Raw genomic sequence first — 14,778 nt, forward strand, 5'->3', positions numbered from 1 at the left:
TCAAACGAACTTCTCAAACGAACTTCACGAACTTCTCAAACGTACATGGAGATGAGACTCCTTGACTCTCTCTTAACTCTCTCTCAACTCTCACAAAACAACTAATAATCTAGACCCTATTTATAGACTTATTAAGCTTGCTCTCCAAGACATACCTTTCCTAAACCTAATACAATTCAAATAACTAAATTATAACTTAACAAAATAAACCTTTAACTTTGCTAATAATTCAAGATTAATCCTTTAGTATTTACATAATCTAATCCTTTGTTCCACTTCAATTTCACCTATCAGACCTTATGCAAATTCTGTAGAAATTATGAGGGTCGCTTACGGCTCAAAGTAACTTCGAATTGAAGTGATGGCTGACGATTTGCAGCTTCTGGAAAAGAGTGAGGGGTGGTTCGGACGAGGAGGGGGTTTGGATTGTTAAGTTGTTTTATTATATATTTTTTATTAACACAAGTAGTTATGGTCCCTACAGTAAATTAGTTAAAAGAGTAGAATGATCATTATACACAATATTAATAGATTTTTTTTAAACAAAAGTTAGTCTTAAATCCCCAACCATAGGACAAAACTGAAGCCACATATAACCCCAAATTCAACCTTTTGAAACTTATATCCTAAATAAAATTTCTAATACAACTCCCCGGTCAACATTAAAACGGATTCTTTTTGTTAAATATATGTTACAAATTTATGAACTTTACTAGATGAAAATTACTGGTTTTTCATATTACCATATTTGAGATTTTTCCTTTTTAAGTTCTTTCTTCAAATTAAAAACAACACATCCTGTATACAACAAACTGCATTCCAGTAAAAAAGGATTTTTTTTTTAACCAAAAAACCATATATTTGCTTAGTTTAGCAACCTAGGGGTGTTTATCAGTTTTCAGTCGAAACTGAGAATCGACCGGAAAACCGAATACAAATTGAACTAAAAACCGAATACAAATTCAGTTACCGAAAAAAATCAGATAACCATTCAATGTTTATTGGGTTGAAATGAGCTAAATAAGATTAAGCTAAAACTGTAACTGGATTTGGAAAAATGACAACTTAACCATTCGTTATTATTCGATTTTAACTGAATTTGTTGGGCTCAATCCCGATCATCTGATCAAGTTAAAGTTGAAGTTAGTTAAATATTAGTTAGTAAAGTTAGGGTAGAAGATGTGTTGATTATGCAATAAGTGCTATAAACCAAACCGATACATCATGTTATTTACTAAACGCCGTGCTTGTTCTAAATTAGGGTTCCGGCGGATATAAATACCACAACGGGATTTGTAATCATCTATAATCGAATGTCTAATTCAGTTTGTTTTTTAAACAGCTTTGTTCATTTTGGTTTGAAACCGAGCGTTAAGCACCGCTGGTGTAGCACAAAGTTTATCAAATATAACAATTTCAAAAAAAAAAAAAAAGACATGAACTAGACATTGTGAAAGTATTGCTGCAAAAGTATACAGCTCAACTGCACAAAACAAAAGTGCTCTACAATTTGGATTTGTTTTTTACAACACCTGCAACATAATTTTTGACCTGCAAACTAAAGACGCCTCTAGTTACTCGAAGCTATGACCATGTTAGTGGAAAGGTGGGGACACCACAACGCCATTCCCTGCTAACTCACCGTACTTTTGAATGTTAAACCATTAGAGCAATTTTTCAAGTGGCGCCAAAGAAGAAAATACCCCTTTGGGTGCCGGTGATTTAACGGGCTCAGGGGCAAAATTTGTGGGGCCACAACCAAATTCAACCAATCACATAAAAATAATACTCACAATTAAAAGAAGATAAAATAATAATTGTGTTTTTAGTTAAATTATTACGTGTTTTTGAGTAAAAAGTTAGTAAGTGCCCCCATACCAACGTGGCAGTGGCAGTGGCAGTGGCAGTGGCGTGACAAGACAAGACGTTTTTCACTTTTTAGTTAAACCACTACACATTGTCTAAAAAAACTTCCAAATTAGTAACATTTGCAAAACTAAATCCAAGCCCAAATGTAATTACCACTAGTGATACATTCATGTTCACAAAAGCTCATATTTTGTAACATATTGGATTCTAAAACTGCATGGCTTCAAGAATAGTAACATGAAGAAACCAAGTGCACATCACAATTTATAAACACAGATAGATAAAAGCTAATAATAGATTAATATCCCTACCTAAAGTTGAATTCTTTGCACCTTCTTCATGTGTACACAATATTATTGTATATGCATTCATCATGATTCAGGCTCCATAACCAAAACAGCCCAAATGTAATCACTAGTGTTACATTTATGTTCACAAAAGCTCATAGTTTCAAACATATTGGATTCTAACAATGCATTCATCAATGATTCAGGCTACTCTGTTCATATTCAAGTGTCACAGAACTAAAACCGCACCTGAGAAAACAGAGCTTTGCCATACCTCGAGCCCTTCGACTTCTTCCTTGCTCACAAAGAGACGTTCACCACCGCCTTCAATTTTACTTATTATTCCTCTTTCCGAATCCTGCAATTTATCCATGAAGTTTCTCCTAAACGATTCTTCACCAATTTCAGTACTGTTTTCGCCATTTTGTGAAACCCGAGACCATACTTCCAGTCCACCGTCTCTACCAACAAACACTTGCTTCTTGTAACAATGAATCACACTGTTGCTAACACCTGAACCAGCAGTATTACTCAAGCTAGGATTTGTTTCTCGCAAATACACCCACGGATCATCGCTTAATTTACGCAAATCCGCCATCGCCAGGTCACCGGACTTTGAACATATCTTACACATAGTCAGTTCATTCACATCAATACTCACATCAGCGAACGAGTCTCCGAACCTACTGCTTCGTCCAGAACCTGGCTCGTTCGTCTCCCAAACTACACGTGCGGATCTCGGATCCCATAGACGGATGTAACCGGAGAAACCAAAGGCTCCGGATGTCACTGCGGTGGCCGCGAGAAGTCCGAGATCCGTCACGTAGGTTAGGTTTCCAGGAATGATTGATTTCGAAGAGTTTCCGGATTGTCTACCGATTTCCGACGTCACCTGGTAGGGATGAGCATAAAACCGAATTAACGGAACCGAAACCAAATTTACCGAAAAAGCTAAACCGAAGCATTAACCGACAGTTAATTTTTTGATTTTTTAAATAACCGATTTTTCGGTTCGGTTTCAGTTAACCATTTTCTAATAACCGAACCATACCAATGCTTTCATGTGTAACAATCATCTTCTTCTAATAATATCATGTTCCACTACTTGAAATCAATATTTGTCCAACTTTCTTTGACCATTGTATTCTTGATCTTGGATATTTCATTACATTATTAACATATATTAATTCGTTTCGAATTACAGTGACTTAAAATTGCCTTTATTCACTCATACCGTGGCTTTGACCGTTAGCTATTCACCTATTAAAACTTAATGTGTATAACCTAAGTGTTTATAATGTTCATGTTTAGCGGTTAAGTAACATAAATGTCAGCAAAATATAATCCGTATTAAAAGTTCAGGTTTAGCGGTTAAATAACCGAACCGAACAGAATTAACCCGCTAATAACTAAATTAACCAAAACCGAACGGTTATTGTTTTTTACTAACTGAAGTGTTCAGTTACAGCTATTGCCATTAACCGAACCGAACCGTGCACACCTGGAGCGTTGATTTGTCGATAGCAAGCACGCAGTTCTCCTTATGGTAAGAATCAAACGCGGCAAAAACCGAGTCAGGCGAGTCCGCAATAGCAGTCACCGGAGCTTTGTAAATTCTCGGATCGGTCGGATCAATCCACTCAACCGACCCAACACGACCACCATTAGCAACGTTATAAAAATGAACACCAGAAGCGCCATCAGAGGCAACAGCCGCCATAGCAGATTTCGTAACCCGTCTAATCGATGTAATCGAGTCAAGGTGCGTCCGTACAGTCCCAGCGTGAGTCAAGTTCCAATCGTACACAGAAACCTGACCACCGTGAGCCATCCACACCGACCCATCGTCGATTGTCGTAAACGCCGTCACTATCCCGTCGGAAGCCGGTCGGATGGTGGATACGAGTGAGGCGTCAATGCCGGAAAGTGGGTTTGGAAGCATGGCGGATTTGAGGTGGGTTTCGATGCCGTAGTAGGAGGCTTCATCGGAGAGTTCTTGGTCGGTGAAGCGGCGGGAGGTGGACGGGAGGCGGTTGGTGCGGAGGAGAGAGAGTAAGACGGAGAATATCTCTGGGTCTCGGTCGATGAAGACTGGGTTGGATGAAGAAGATCGGTTGGATAAGGCGGCCAGGAGAGAGTCTGGGCCGCCGGATTGGAGGGTGGACACGGTGGTTTCGAAGAGCTTGCCGCCGACGTTCAGCTTGATCCGGTCACTGAGGGTAATATTGGAAATTGCGTCTTCCATTTTAGATTTTGGAGTGAAGACTTTTGGGTGGTGGTGGTGGGGGGTGGGGGGGGGGGGTAATATTTTTGGTGAAATGAAGTCAATGTTCTTTGGATGTGAATAAGTCAATGCTCTTTTTAAAACGGTTTTAGAGTAATTGGTTGATGTGATATTTCGAAAGGCTTGACACTCGTGTGCGAGTCTTAGTCTAGCCCGAAACCTAGAATTGTGTTATAGTGGTGTTCTCCCTTGTTTGAATTGAATCTGAAATTCAAGAGGCTTTTGCAAAATTTTTGTCACGTGTGTAGTTCGAACTAGGCACATTCGTTTGCCTGACCGTCGTAGATTTGATGATATACATTGATGTGGTCTTCAATAAATGTATATATTTTTTTGAACCGTATTTGTGATGTGTTATCAATTCATGCACTTATAAGCTAATGTATGAAAACCAAAACATTTAAGTTACAAAGAAAGGAAACTTGTGAAATACAATAAAATGAAATAGCTAGAGTGTAGGTGTCACAACTAAGTAAAATATCTATGGTAGATACTTGAGTAGAGAAATATTAGTAATATTGTAAAAACGGAATCAGTTCATCTCTAGAACTAGTAATATAACAAACATACTGATATGGTATTTAGGTATTATGGTTTTATTTCTAACGTGTGGGCTGGAAGTGCCGGGGCTCATTCGTGGGCTGTTTGGAAAGATTTTGTAGACTACTTGCATATAAAAAAGATAAAGAGAAAGGTCGAGGGTTGTCCCCATAGTTTGTCTCTGGGCCGTTGTTCTTTATGCTCTAGATTTGATTGTTGTCAACCTGTCAGTTTGTCATCACATTATCCCTGAATGTTCTTAATCTTACTAGTCGTCTTCATCTTCTGTAATTTTAGTTAGGGGTTTTATTCTCCAAATAAAGTAGTTCGTGATTAATTGATCGAAGTCGTTGATTTGGGATAATATAACAGTTGCTACATCTAAGAATTAAGAGTGGAGCATTGCAAGCAGTGAGTAAGTTAATAAAAATAACAAGATACTAATAGTTGCATATTTGGAAGGGCATTCTATCGGTGAAGTTAACCATGTGGTAAAATATTTTTTCGGCAATCTATCGGTGAAGTTCGTCGGTGAAAATTCCCTCATTGCTACTGTTTTAGGAACAACCATTAATAGTTGTCGGTGGCCCGTCGATAAAATAATCACCGGTGATCTCTGAACAACCTTTAATATTAATCACGCTAATCATAAAATGCAATAAGTTTCTAACTAGTGATTAACCTTTTTATATATATAATAAAACAATGTACATCTTGAATTCTTGAACGACATACTAATAATAATTTAATTACGAATATAAACAAACAATATTGTTTCAGTAAATCTCTTAAAGCTTATTTATATAAAATAATAATAACCACAACAAACAATACTGTTTCAACAATTCTTGAATCAAATCGCATGGTTCATCTATTGAGATTTGCCCTTCTTGCTCTCAACACGACCATCGGTTCCAGCCATCATCGCATACTTGTCCTTTCTAGTCAAATTAGTGCACTCAAATCCAAGTGTATCCCCTATCACTCTTTGAATATAATTTGCCACCTCAAATGCAGATTTCCCACCTTTGCAAGTAAGTTCCGGAGGTAGTTGATTCAAGAAAGTTATCTCATACGTTGGCCTAGGGTTCATGAACACAAAATATGGGTCCAAGAACTTGTACCCACGAGCTGTTGTCCCAAAAAACACACTTTGTTTGGTATTAATAGCAACCGGCACTATCCTATCACTGAGTTCAGCGAAAAGAGCGCTAAATCTGAGCAAGAACGATTCTCTGCATGTAGTTCCCTCGGGGCAAATGACCAAATCGCCCTCTTCTAGCAACTGTTTAATATGTGCGGCATCTTTATCTCTCTCCCTTGCCAATGCCACAGCTTTAATAGGGGAAATTAATTCGGAAAATTTACTAATACTATATGTGACACAACTTATCTTTCTTCCCAGAGCGACAGCAGTGACCACCGGGTCTATAACAGCACGATGGTTGCATACAAAGAGTACCCCACTTTGTCCTTGTTTAGGAGCGGGTGGTGGTGTGCCTTTGACAACAAGTTTGATTCCTAGGATCTTATAGTTGTAGTAAACAATCCTTTCTGGTAAAGGTATATTGAGGTAAACTCTAAGTATTGATAAGAAAATGCCTATGGGCATCCATAGGAAGGTAAGTAGAGCCGTCAATGGCGTAGGCCTTTGCACCAGACGCCCTTCGTGGAAGATTATTGGTCGTAGAAGCTTGTTACTTGGTAAGGGCTCACATCTTGTTCTTGGTACGATATAAGCTTCCTGCAATATATCGATCCCAGTACGTAAGTACAACAATCATATTATTCATGTGTCTTTGGAATTGAAGTAAACATAAATGTTTTGAAGAACCAAAGAATGGTTAAAAGGGGTCTTTTTAACTCTTAGCTTTCCCATGTACTTTGGTTATCACATGTTTTCTATATTAATTGGCATTAGTGTCAAAGGGACCTTCAAACCCATGCAAGAACTAATGAAATTAAATGTGTATGGAGGAAATTTAAGTGCAACGTGAAACTATATTAATAGAAAAAACTAACATAACTTCATTTGACCCTTTCAAGTACAAGAAGATATACCAAACCTAGATGCTAGGAATTTTATGGTTTATATATATGAGTATTGTAAAACAGTAAATTGTTAGGTGAAATAAAAAACACACATGAATTGATTTTATTCATCGATTATTCATATTTGAAAATTCTTGTACATTTTATATGCAAATGTGTATGTTACGTACATAAATACCATCAAACTAATTTGTTTATATGTAGGCAAATTAACTTACACATACTTACACATGTATAGGCTATACAAACACAAAAAGTTCATATATTCTACTAAATTTTGTGATATAAACATTGTGTATGTCAAAAACTAATTAATTAATTTGCTTCCTAATAAAAGCCTCACTGGTGTCAAGCCAGACAATGCTAGACGTTTAGGTGCTCTATCTAGAACTCTATCACTTGTATGTATAGAAATACATGCATTTATGTGCATATATCTTATTGGGAACGCGCCAACTCCTGAGGTCCGAGTCTACATGGAGGCCGGGATGGATGAGTGGATGGCGGTGAAGTTGAAGTTTAGTGTTGTGAGAAAAATTGAGGTTTTTTAGGGAGGTTTAAAATCAAATATGGCATTATGAGACGAAGATTTGTAAATTTTAGCGTTGCGGATGCTTAACACATAAATATGATCACAATTATCTTTATTTCAGGTATAAACTATAAAAATGAGATCACAGTTTTCATTGTTGAACAATCTCATAAGGTGCCTTGGCCCTCTGTACTAAAGTCTTGCATCCCCCTATTGATATATAAAAATGATAATTTATAAAAAAACAAAAATTGTGTTGTATATCATTTTTCTATTTCTTTTGGTGTTAACTTTTTCCCTGTAATGTTTTATGTTGTATTTGAGAAAATGAAAAGGATAAGAGTTTGGTTTTTTTGACCTAGATGCCCTCTGATCCTAATTTTGAACATGTTATCTCTATAGTCTATTTAACCTATTAAGACTAAACACACTTTTTATTTAATATAAATATATATATATATATATATATATATATATATATCCTTTTCAGTTTCCAGATCAAAAAATTCAAAACCTAAATTAAAGAGCTTTAACAACTTGTACTTTCTTGTACAAGAGTTGTAACTTGCTAACCTTCCCTTTAATGATAATAACCCATCTGCATATATACAACTGATATATCACTAGGGTTTTTCATCCTTACCAGATCAAAAAATTCACACTTTTTATTTAATATAAATATATATATATATATATATATATATAATATATATATATATATCATAAGTTTACTTTCTTCATCTTAAGACCCATTGCTGTTAAATATTAATGAGTGACTTGAGGATGACGATCACCCACTCCTTATTTGGACCACTTGACAAAAATTTAAAAGTAGATAAAACACAAAACATGACTGCATTTATGAGCCTATTATCAAGGTCTACTTATAGAGGGGTTGTTTCTGGCCACCAATTCTTTAGGTCATATATTTTCCCTTTTTAACTAATTCTGTATTTTGGTTATTTAACTATATGGATCTTATATAAGTCGATGAAGAAAGTAAGCTTGTTAGGGGTGTAGACCATAAGTTCAAGCGTTCAATTTCTATATAGTGCAACATTTGGTCGTTTAAAAAAAACTATATATATTATTTATAATCACACATATAACTTAGACATATATTTTAACTTGGTAAAAGATGGTCAAGCTTCCCTGCAAGTCAATATGTCATTTATGCTCTCTTTCGTCCCAAGTATTTACGTTAGAGTAAATTAAAACGAATTGTCAAGTGTTGAGAGTTTAAACAATATGGGCCACGGTTAAAGAATGCGTTTATGGTTCTGTACCTAGCTCCATGCACCTAATATACAGCCTTTACATATATATGCGATACAGTCATACCAATGAATGGATAAACAAACGATTTTCCCATTACGTTATGTAAAAAATAGTTATGGTTTTGAATAAAAGATAATGTTTTAAATATTAATTATATACCTGACCAAAATGAAATTCTATAGGAAGCAATAAATGATTTGCAGTTGTCAGAAAACAAACTGAAATGTGATGTTTTTATGGCGGTCACAAACTTAAATAAGATGCTTGCCATGAAATTATTTTACAAATAATGTATATACTATTTAAAACTGAAATTCACATATTAAATTTACGATTGATATCTTAGTACTTATTAGCCTTAATTTAAAGCTAAAATGAAGGCTCTACGATTAAGTTTATATGCTTAAATTCAATGACTTTTGTGACGAGCAATACTTTTTCTAAACCCGATGGTCAAATTTTATATTTTCAGGAAAAACACTGTTATTTCCTAATGTTAGGTTGTAAGGTAAAAGCGACAACAAATACGCAGAATATATAAACAATACAATAATTTGAATGTGGTTTGGTCTAGATCTGATCTGCATCCATAGGTAGCAACTAGGGTTATATTAATATTAGCACATAACCAACAATTAAAATTACATAGCTTTGTTTGTATAGAGAGAATAATTAAGGTTAGTAACATAGAGAACGAGAAACATAAATATGGGTTCTAATTAAAACAATAAGAACCTGCCCCTTTTATGCTTCTACTCATTGACGTCCATAGGTTCAAAACTGACACAAAACCTTAACAACCTAAAACTTATCACAAAAGTTTTCGGTGAATATCATGTCTATTTAATGCTATGCTATGTATTAGGGCTTTAAAAGAATCTCTTTTCGTGAACTTTAAAAGGCGTATGAATTTTTTATTTGTTTTTAATGACAAATTGTATGAAGTTACATAGTTGATTATTTATAAAATGAGCATACTCTGGATATAAACTTTTTTATCCTATGTTAGATTATTGATTTAATGTAAAAGTTAGATATGAACAACCATTCATAACTTTTCGTTTGAGATGTCACTATAGTATATTATATAATTATATCTATATTAATATTAATATTTATATTAATATTTACATATTAAATTAAGACGAATATCATTAATATTTAACTCTTAAATTATTTAAGAAAGTTAAAGTATCTACAGTAATATATAAAGTTTTGCTTAGTTAAAGTAAATGCTAACATATCAATTACGATTAAAATAATAGGTGACAATCAAGTTATGTAGCTTAGCCCGCAATTAACGAAGATTGTAAGATTGTAGATTTATGAGTTAATATTATGCAACGTGGCATTCACTTGTTGGATGCTTGTTATATATTTCTAAACCTATTTCTAGACTTATAATAAATTAGACATGCATTAAACCCATAAGGGGAAAAAATGGGTTTTCTAAGTCATCCCATTTATATTCATACCAATTATGTTCATTTCATTTTTCAAAGCAAAATTCTACACCTTATATTAAACCAATAAAGAAAAAATTATAGAATTTTGATGGTTGTGGCTCACTGAACCCTCTTGATTACATTTACCTCATTAATTATTGTCAATTTTTTTCTTTTACTTTCGTGTTACGTTGTCAATTTTGTTTAATTAGTTTCTAATTTCGCATCAATTTACAATTTTCTTTGCTAACTTTTATATTAATGTTACATCTAAAGGAAGAAAGTTAGGTGATCCCTTTGTGTGTGTTTGCTAGGTCTTTAAATGTGGTTGTTACCATTGTTTATACGAGTTACATGTGTGATTTGTAGACGGTGGCTCACGTTGTTAATAGTGGTAGGTGGTCGTTACAATGTTACCTATGTTCAATATTATGGTTGATGGCCTTTGCGTTATCCATACGTCCTGATTTTTTTAACATAATATTGATTTTGAAATAAACACAAGTCTTTATCTATATATCTAACAATAATAATAATTAGAACATGACAAAATAATTATATACCTTGCAAATGGACATGAAATCTTTGTCAGTCTCACCATCTCCAAGAGCCAAATCAGGCAGATTCGAACCATTAAATTCTTGCAAAACGGTTTTTTTTAGTTGACCAAAAAGAACACCAGGGTCCTTAACCAACCCGGTGGCTCGACCAGATTTTGAGACCTCGAGTTCGGTCCCAAACACCTTATCAGCCCCTAAATAATTCTTCACAAAGGGTTCAACCATAACCCTTGGGCTAGATGTCACCACATACCTTTTCCCAAACGAGTTGAACACCTTCCATGACTCGGGCCGAACATCGCCCGAATAGAATCTAGGTAAAACCGAGCTTGAAACAAGCTCAATATCCCGGATTCTTAGCCCAACAAATGAGATGAAAATATAAACACGAGTGGCGGTTGGTTCGGAAAATAGGGAGGTGATGTAGATGAATGGGAAGGCGAGTAATAGAAAGAAGGCGCGGAAAATGCTTCCGGCTTCTAGTGCTATGAGGAAATAGTATGGGAACGGGTTGGGGGAAACGAGTAGGGTACCGTTGAGATTCGAGGCAACGGTTTGGTTTGATCTTGATTGTGTAGTGCATTTTGAGATCGGTTCGAAATAGAGATGATGAGACATTGTGGGATTATGGCTATAAAGTTGTTTGGTATGAGTTATGGAGATGAAATGTAGTAGACTAGAAGGGTTTAAAAAGAAGTTGGAAGATGGACGCATTGAGTACCTTAATTCCTTTTATATATCTATATCTATTTTCATTTTTATTTTTATTTTTAGTTTAGTTTTTTTTTGTGAGGTTTTATTTTTATCATGCAAAGGTTAAAAGTGCATGTGAGAAGAAGAAAATTAGATCATTTATAAACAAATTAATATTACGTTTAATACGTAATCAATTTTGAGTATATAGTTATTTGGTGTATAAATATTTTTTATAAATATATGGTTTATATATTGTCTAGTTAGTTTAAAAAATAATTTTTAACTTTGTGTAGTTATGGCACAAGCGACATTGTCATCTTCTTTACTTCATGTGTAAGAGGGGAAGGGTCACCCATATGGGTAGGGTGTATAGCTTCCAAACCACATGGCAACACCACCCCATCCCATGTGGGTAAAATGTATGGCTTCATTTCATGGCAAAGGTTTGTCACACAACATTGATTTATTATTGGCCATTGAAGAATTAAATGTGTCACACCCCGACCAAAGGCGGCGGAACATGCCGGGGTGCAACGTGATTGGACAAATACACAAGACACTATTTAAAGTGACAATATTTATTTAACTCATTTTATTTCAACAAATCAATAACAACACATCTCACTCATATAAACAAATAGCATTCATATAGTTCATTTTACTAATACCCTAATAGTCTTGGTAACGTTTTCCGTCAAGCACTCGTGTCAACAAAAGTCAAACCTGTAACATTTCATAAAAATAAAGTTTGTCAACACAAAGGTTGGTGAGCAATTCATAAGTTTAAGCATATAAGTATATAGTAATAAAAGCCACAAAACTTGTATACAAAACAATAAATAAAAGCTATAAACTTGGATAAATTGACAATCGCTAATAGTTTTACGTCAGCGCCACCTAGCTACAAGGGGTTGTCAAGTAGTCTAGGATTTTATAGTTATCGTTAATTGCATTACGTTAACGACACCTTGCCATGAGGGGTTGCCAAATGGTCTAGGATTTATAATTCCACCATCCAAAAGCGATAAACACATAGTCAAATAAGCATAGAACACCAAATCGAGCAATTATTCAAGTAAGGTATACAATCACGTTTGTGGGTTTAAGATGCAAGTAATTAAAGCATTTAGTTTGATAAGTATGAAATGTCACCCCAAAACGAAAGACGGAAAAAGGGGTATGAAAGTACTCACCTCGATTGATGAACCGAGAAATAAATAGATAAATAAATGAAGCTCGAATGGTAAACAAACATATCAAACTTGAAACGATAAATACCGTAGCTAAAATAAATAATGTAATATATATTAATGAACTTGAAACCATAATGAAACTATATTGGAACATTGGACGAGACGGTTCGGTTGTTAATCGGGTTACCGGTTAGTTTGTTAATGATTAGGGGCTCGTACATAATTAATAATTAGAATAAAATAATATTATTTTATTGGGCTCTTAAATAGCTAAACCAATATTAAAGGAGACAAGACGGGTTTAAATCAAGGGTTCGGTTTTATAAAAAGAAAGAATTGATAATAAAGTTTATAATAATATTATTAATGATAATAATAATTTTAAAAAGATATGATATATATATATATATAAGATAAAGATGTTAATAATAATAACAATAATTATTTTTAATAATACTAATATAGTATAATAATTATAACAATAATTATTATTAATAATACTAATAATAATAGTTATAGAATAGAAATCTTCGTATTAATTATAATGATGTTGATAAAAATGATAATAATAATAATAAATAATATTGATAGTAAATAATGATATCATACCCGATGTTGGCTCGGTTTCTAAACGAGTTCAAAAAATAACTATAATAATATTATTGTTAGTAAATTAATGATAAAAATATGATTTTACTAAATAATAATAATATGATTCTTTATTAATAATAATAACGATTTTAATATTTATAATATTAATGATAAAAATAATAATATTATTAATGGATACATATAATAGTAAGTTAACCATAATAATACTAATAATAATTCTTATGTAGTAATATTAGTACTAATAATAACCCTTATTTGTTAAGTATAAAATTAATACCAAAACCGGTCTAGGATGAGACGTGAACCCGAGACCTCTAGTTTAATGACTAACGTACAACCCAAAACGAAACCAAGATAACAATTGTCAATTAAACCCATAAGAAACTTAATATATCTATTATCCGATCGTTCATCTTTACCCAATTCAAAACAACTCAATACCCAAATTAACCCGTTTCAAATTATATAACCAACAATATAACAGATTTTTAACGGTTTAAAACCGACAATCTCTATACGAATACAACAATACTAAAACTCGAATTAACTTTACCTATTATATGTTTGGAGTCGTCGGAGATGAAGGCTGCCGGAGATGGAGAAACGGAGGGTCGCCGGAGCCATTTCCGGCCGAAGAAAACAAAAGGAGAGAAGAGAGAGAGAGCGACAGAGAGAGTAAAGAGAGAGATAAAGAGAGAGAGAGAGAGAGAGACGGTGGCCGGAGCGCCGGTGGCCGTTTTCCCGGTCGTCGGAGAAGCCGAAGGGGAGAAAGAGAGAGGCGCAGAGAGAGAAGAGAGGGAGTGCAGCGAGGGGGAGAGAGTACGCGCACCGGTGGCCGGTTTCCGGTCACCTGAAAAACGATCCGAGGGAAAAGAGGGTGGCCGGAGGTGATGGTGTCGCCGGAGAAGGTGTTACGGGCTGCGGTGGAGGTGGTGGTTTAGTGGTGGTGCGTCGGGAGGTGGTCTTGCCGGAAAATCGGGCTCGCCGGAGCCGATTCCGGTCGCCGGAATTGCGAGAGAGAGAGGAAGTGGCGGCTAGTGTTAATATGTTTAGGTTTAGGTTATTTTTTCCTTTTTATATGCAATACATATTTTCAAAACTGGCCCCTCAAGTTTCAATCGTTGTTTAATATGAGTTTAAAGGTTCTAAAAGCTTATAACAACTTAACGAAAATTATTTTGAACCCTCTTATGTTTTTCTTAACGACATTATAATATGACCAATATCGATTTATTGATGATCGAGGTATATAATAATATTATATGATAAATAAATAAAGAAACAAAATATGTTGAGTCGGGTTTGTATAATAAAGGTTTGCAACACGAATACAAATCAATATCCGAATTTGACGAATGTCACAGTATCCCCAACTTTTTGAAATTTTCGTCCTGAAATTAAAATAAACTCAAAGAAAAGTAATTATTAAC

General features: G+C 34.4%; 2 protein-coding genes across 2 annotated transcripts; both read right to left on the reverse strand.

Annotated features, from left to right (window-relative positions):
- Positions 1-2,065: 2,065 nt before the first annotated feature.
- On the reverse strand, positions 2,066-4,428 carry LOC143606411 (protein ENDOPLASMIC RETICULUM-ARRESTED PEN3-like). Its single transcript, XM_077082186.1, has 2 exons — positions 3,658-4,428; positions 2,066-3,048 (listed from the first exon to the last, which is right to left on the reverse strand). Exons 1-2 carry the CDS (start codon positions 4,399-4,401, stop codon positions 2,386-2,388), a joined length of 1,407 nt encoding a protein of 468 aa, XP_076938301.1. The 5' UTR covers positions 4,402-4,428; the 3' UTR covers positions 2,066-2,385.
- A 1,068-nt stretch (positions 4,429-5,496) lies between these two features.
- On the reverse strand, positions 5,497-11,571 carry LOC143606412 (glycerol-3-phosphate 2-O-acyltransferase 6-like). The gene is made up of 2 exons (XM_077082187.1): positions 10,851-11,571; positions 5,497-6,724 (listed from the first exon to the last, which is right to left on the reverse strand). Exons 1-2 carry the CDS (start codon positions 11,559-11,561, stop codon positions 5,852-5,854), a joined length of 1,584 nt encoding a protein of 527 aa, XP_076938302.1. The 5' UTR covers positions 11,562-11,571; the 3' UTR covers positions 5,497-5,851.
- Positions 11,572-14,778: the final 3,207 nt, after the last annotated feature.

This window comes from Bidens hawaiensis, unplaced genomic scaffold (genome assembly GCF_021521415.1).
Source record: "Bidens hawaiensis isolate Kalapana, Puna unplaced genomic scaffold, B.hawaiensis_p1.1 tig00074695_1, whole genome shotgun sequence".
NCBI lineage: Eukaryota > Viridiplantae > Streptophyta > Magnoliopsida > Asterales > Asteraceae > Bidens > Bidens hawaiensis.

Excerpts from the sequence above, each read along its gene's own strand:
- LOC143606411 (XM_077082186.1), bottom strand. The coding sequence starts at position 4,401 with ATGGAAGACGCAATTTCCAATATTACCCTCAGTGACCGGATCAAGCTG. Across the intron at positions 3,049-3,657 it reads TCGACAAATCAACGCTCCAG|GTGACGTCGGAAATCGGTAG; the intron begins GTGTGCACGGTT and ends CATCCCTACCAG.
- LOC143606412 (XM_077082187.1), bottom strand. The coding sequence starts at position 11,561 with ATGCGTCCATCTTCCAACTTCTTTTTAAACCCTTCTAGTCTACTACAT. Across the intron at positions 6,725-10,850 it reads ATTTCATGTCCATTTGCAAG|GAAGCTTATATCGTACCAAG; the intron begins GTATATAATTAT and ends GATATATTGCAG.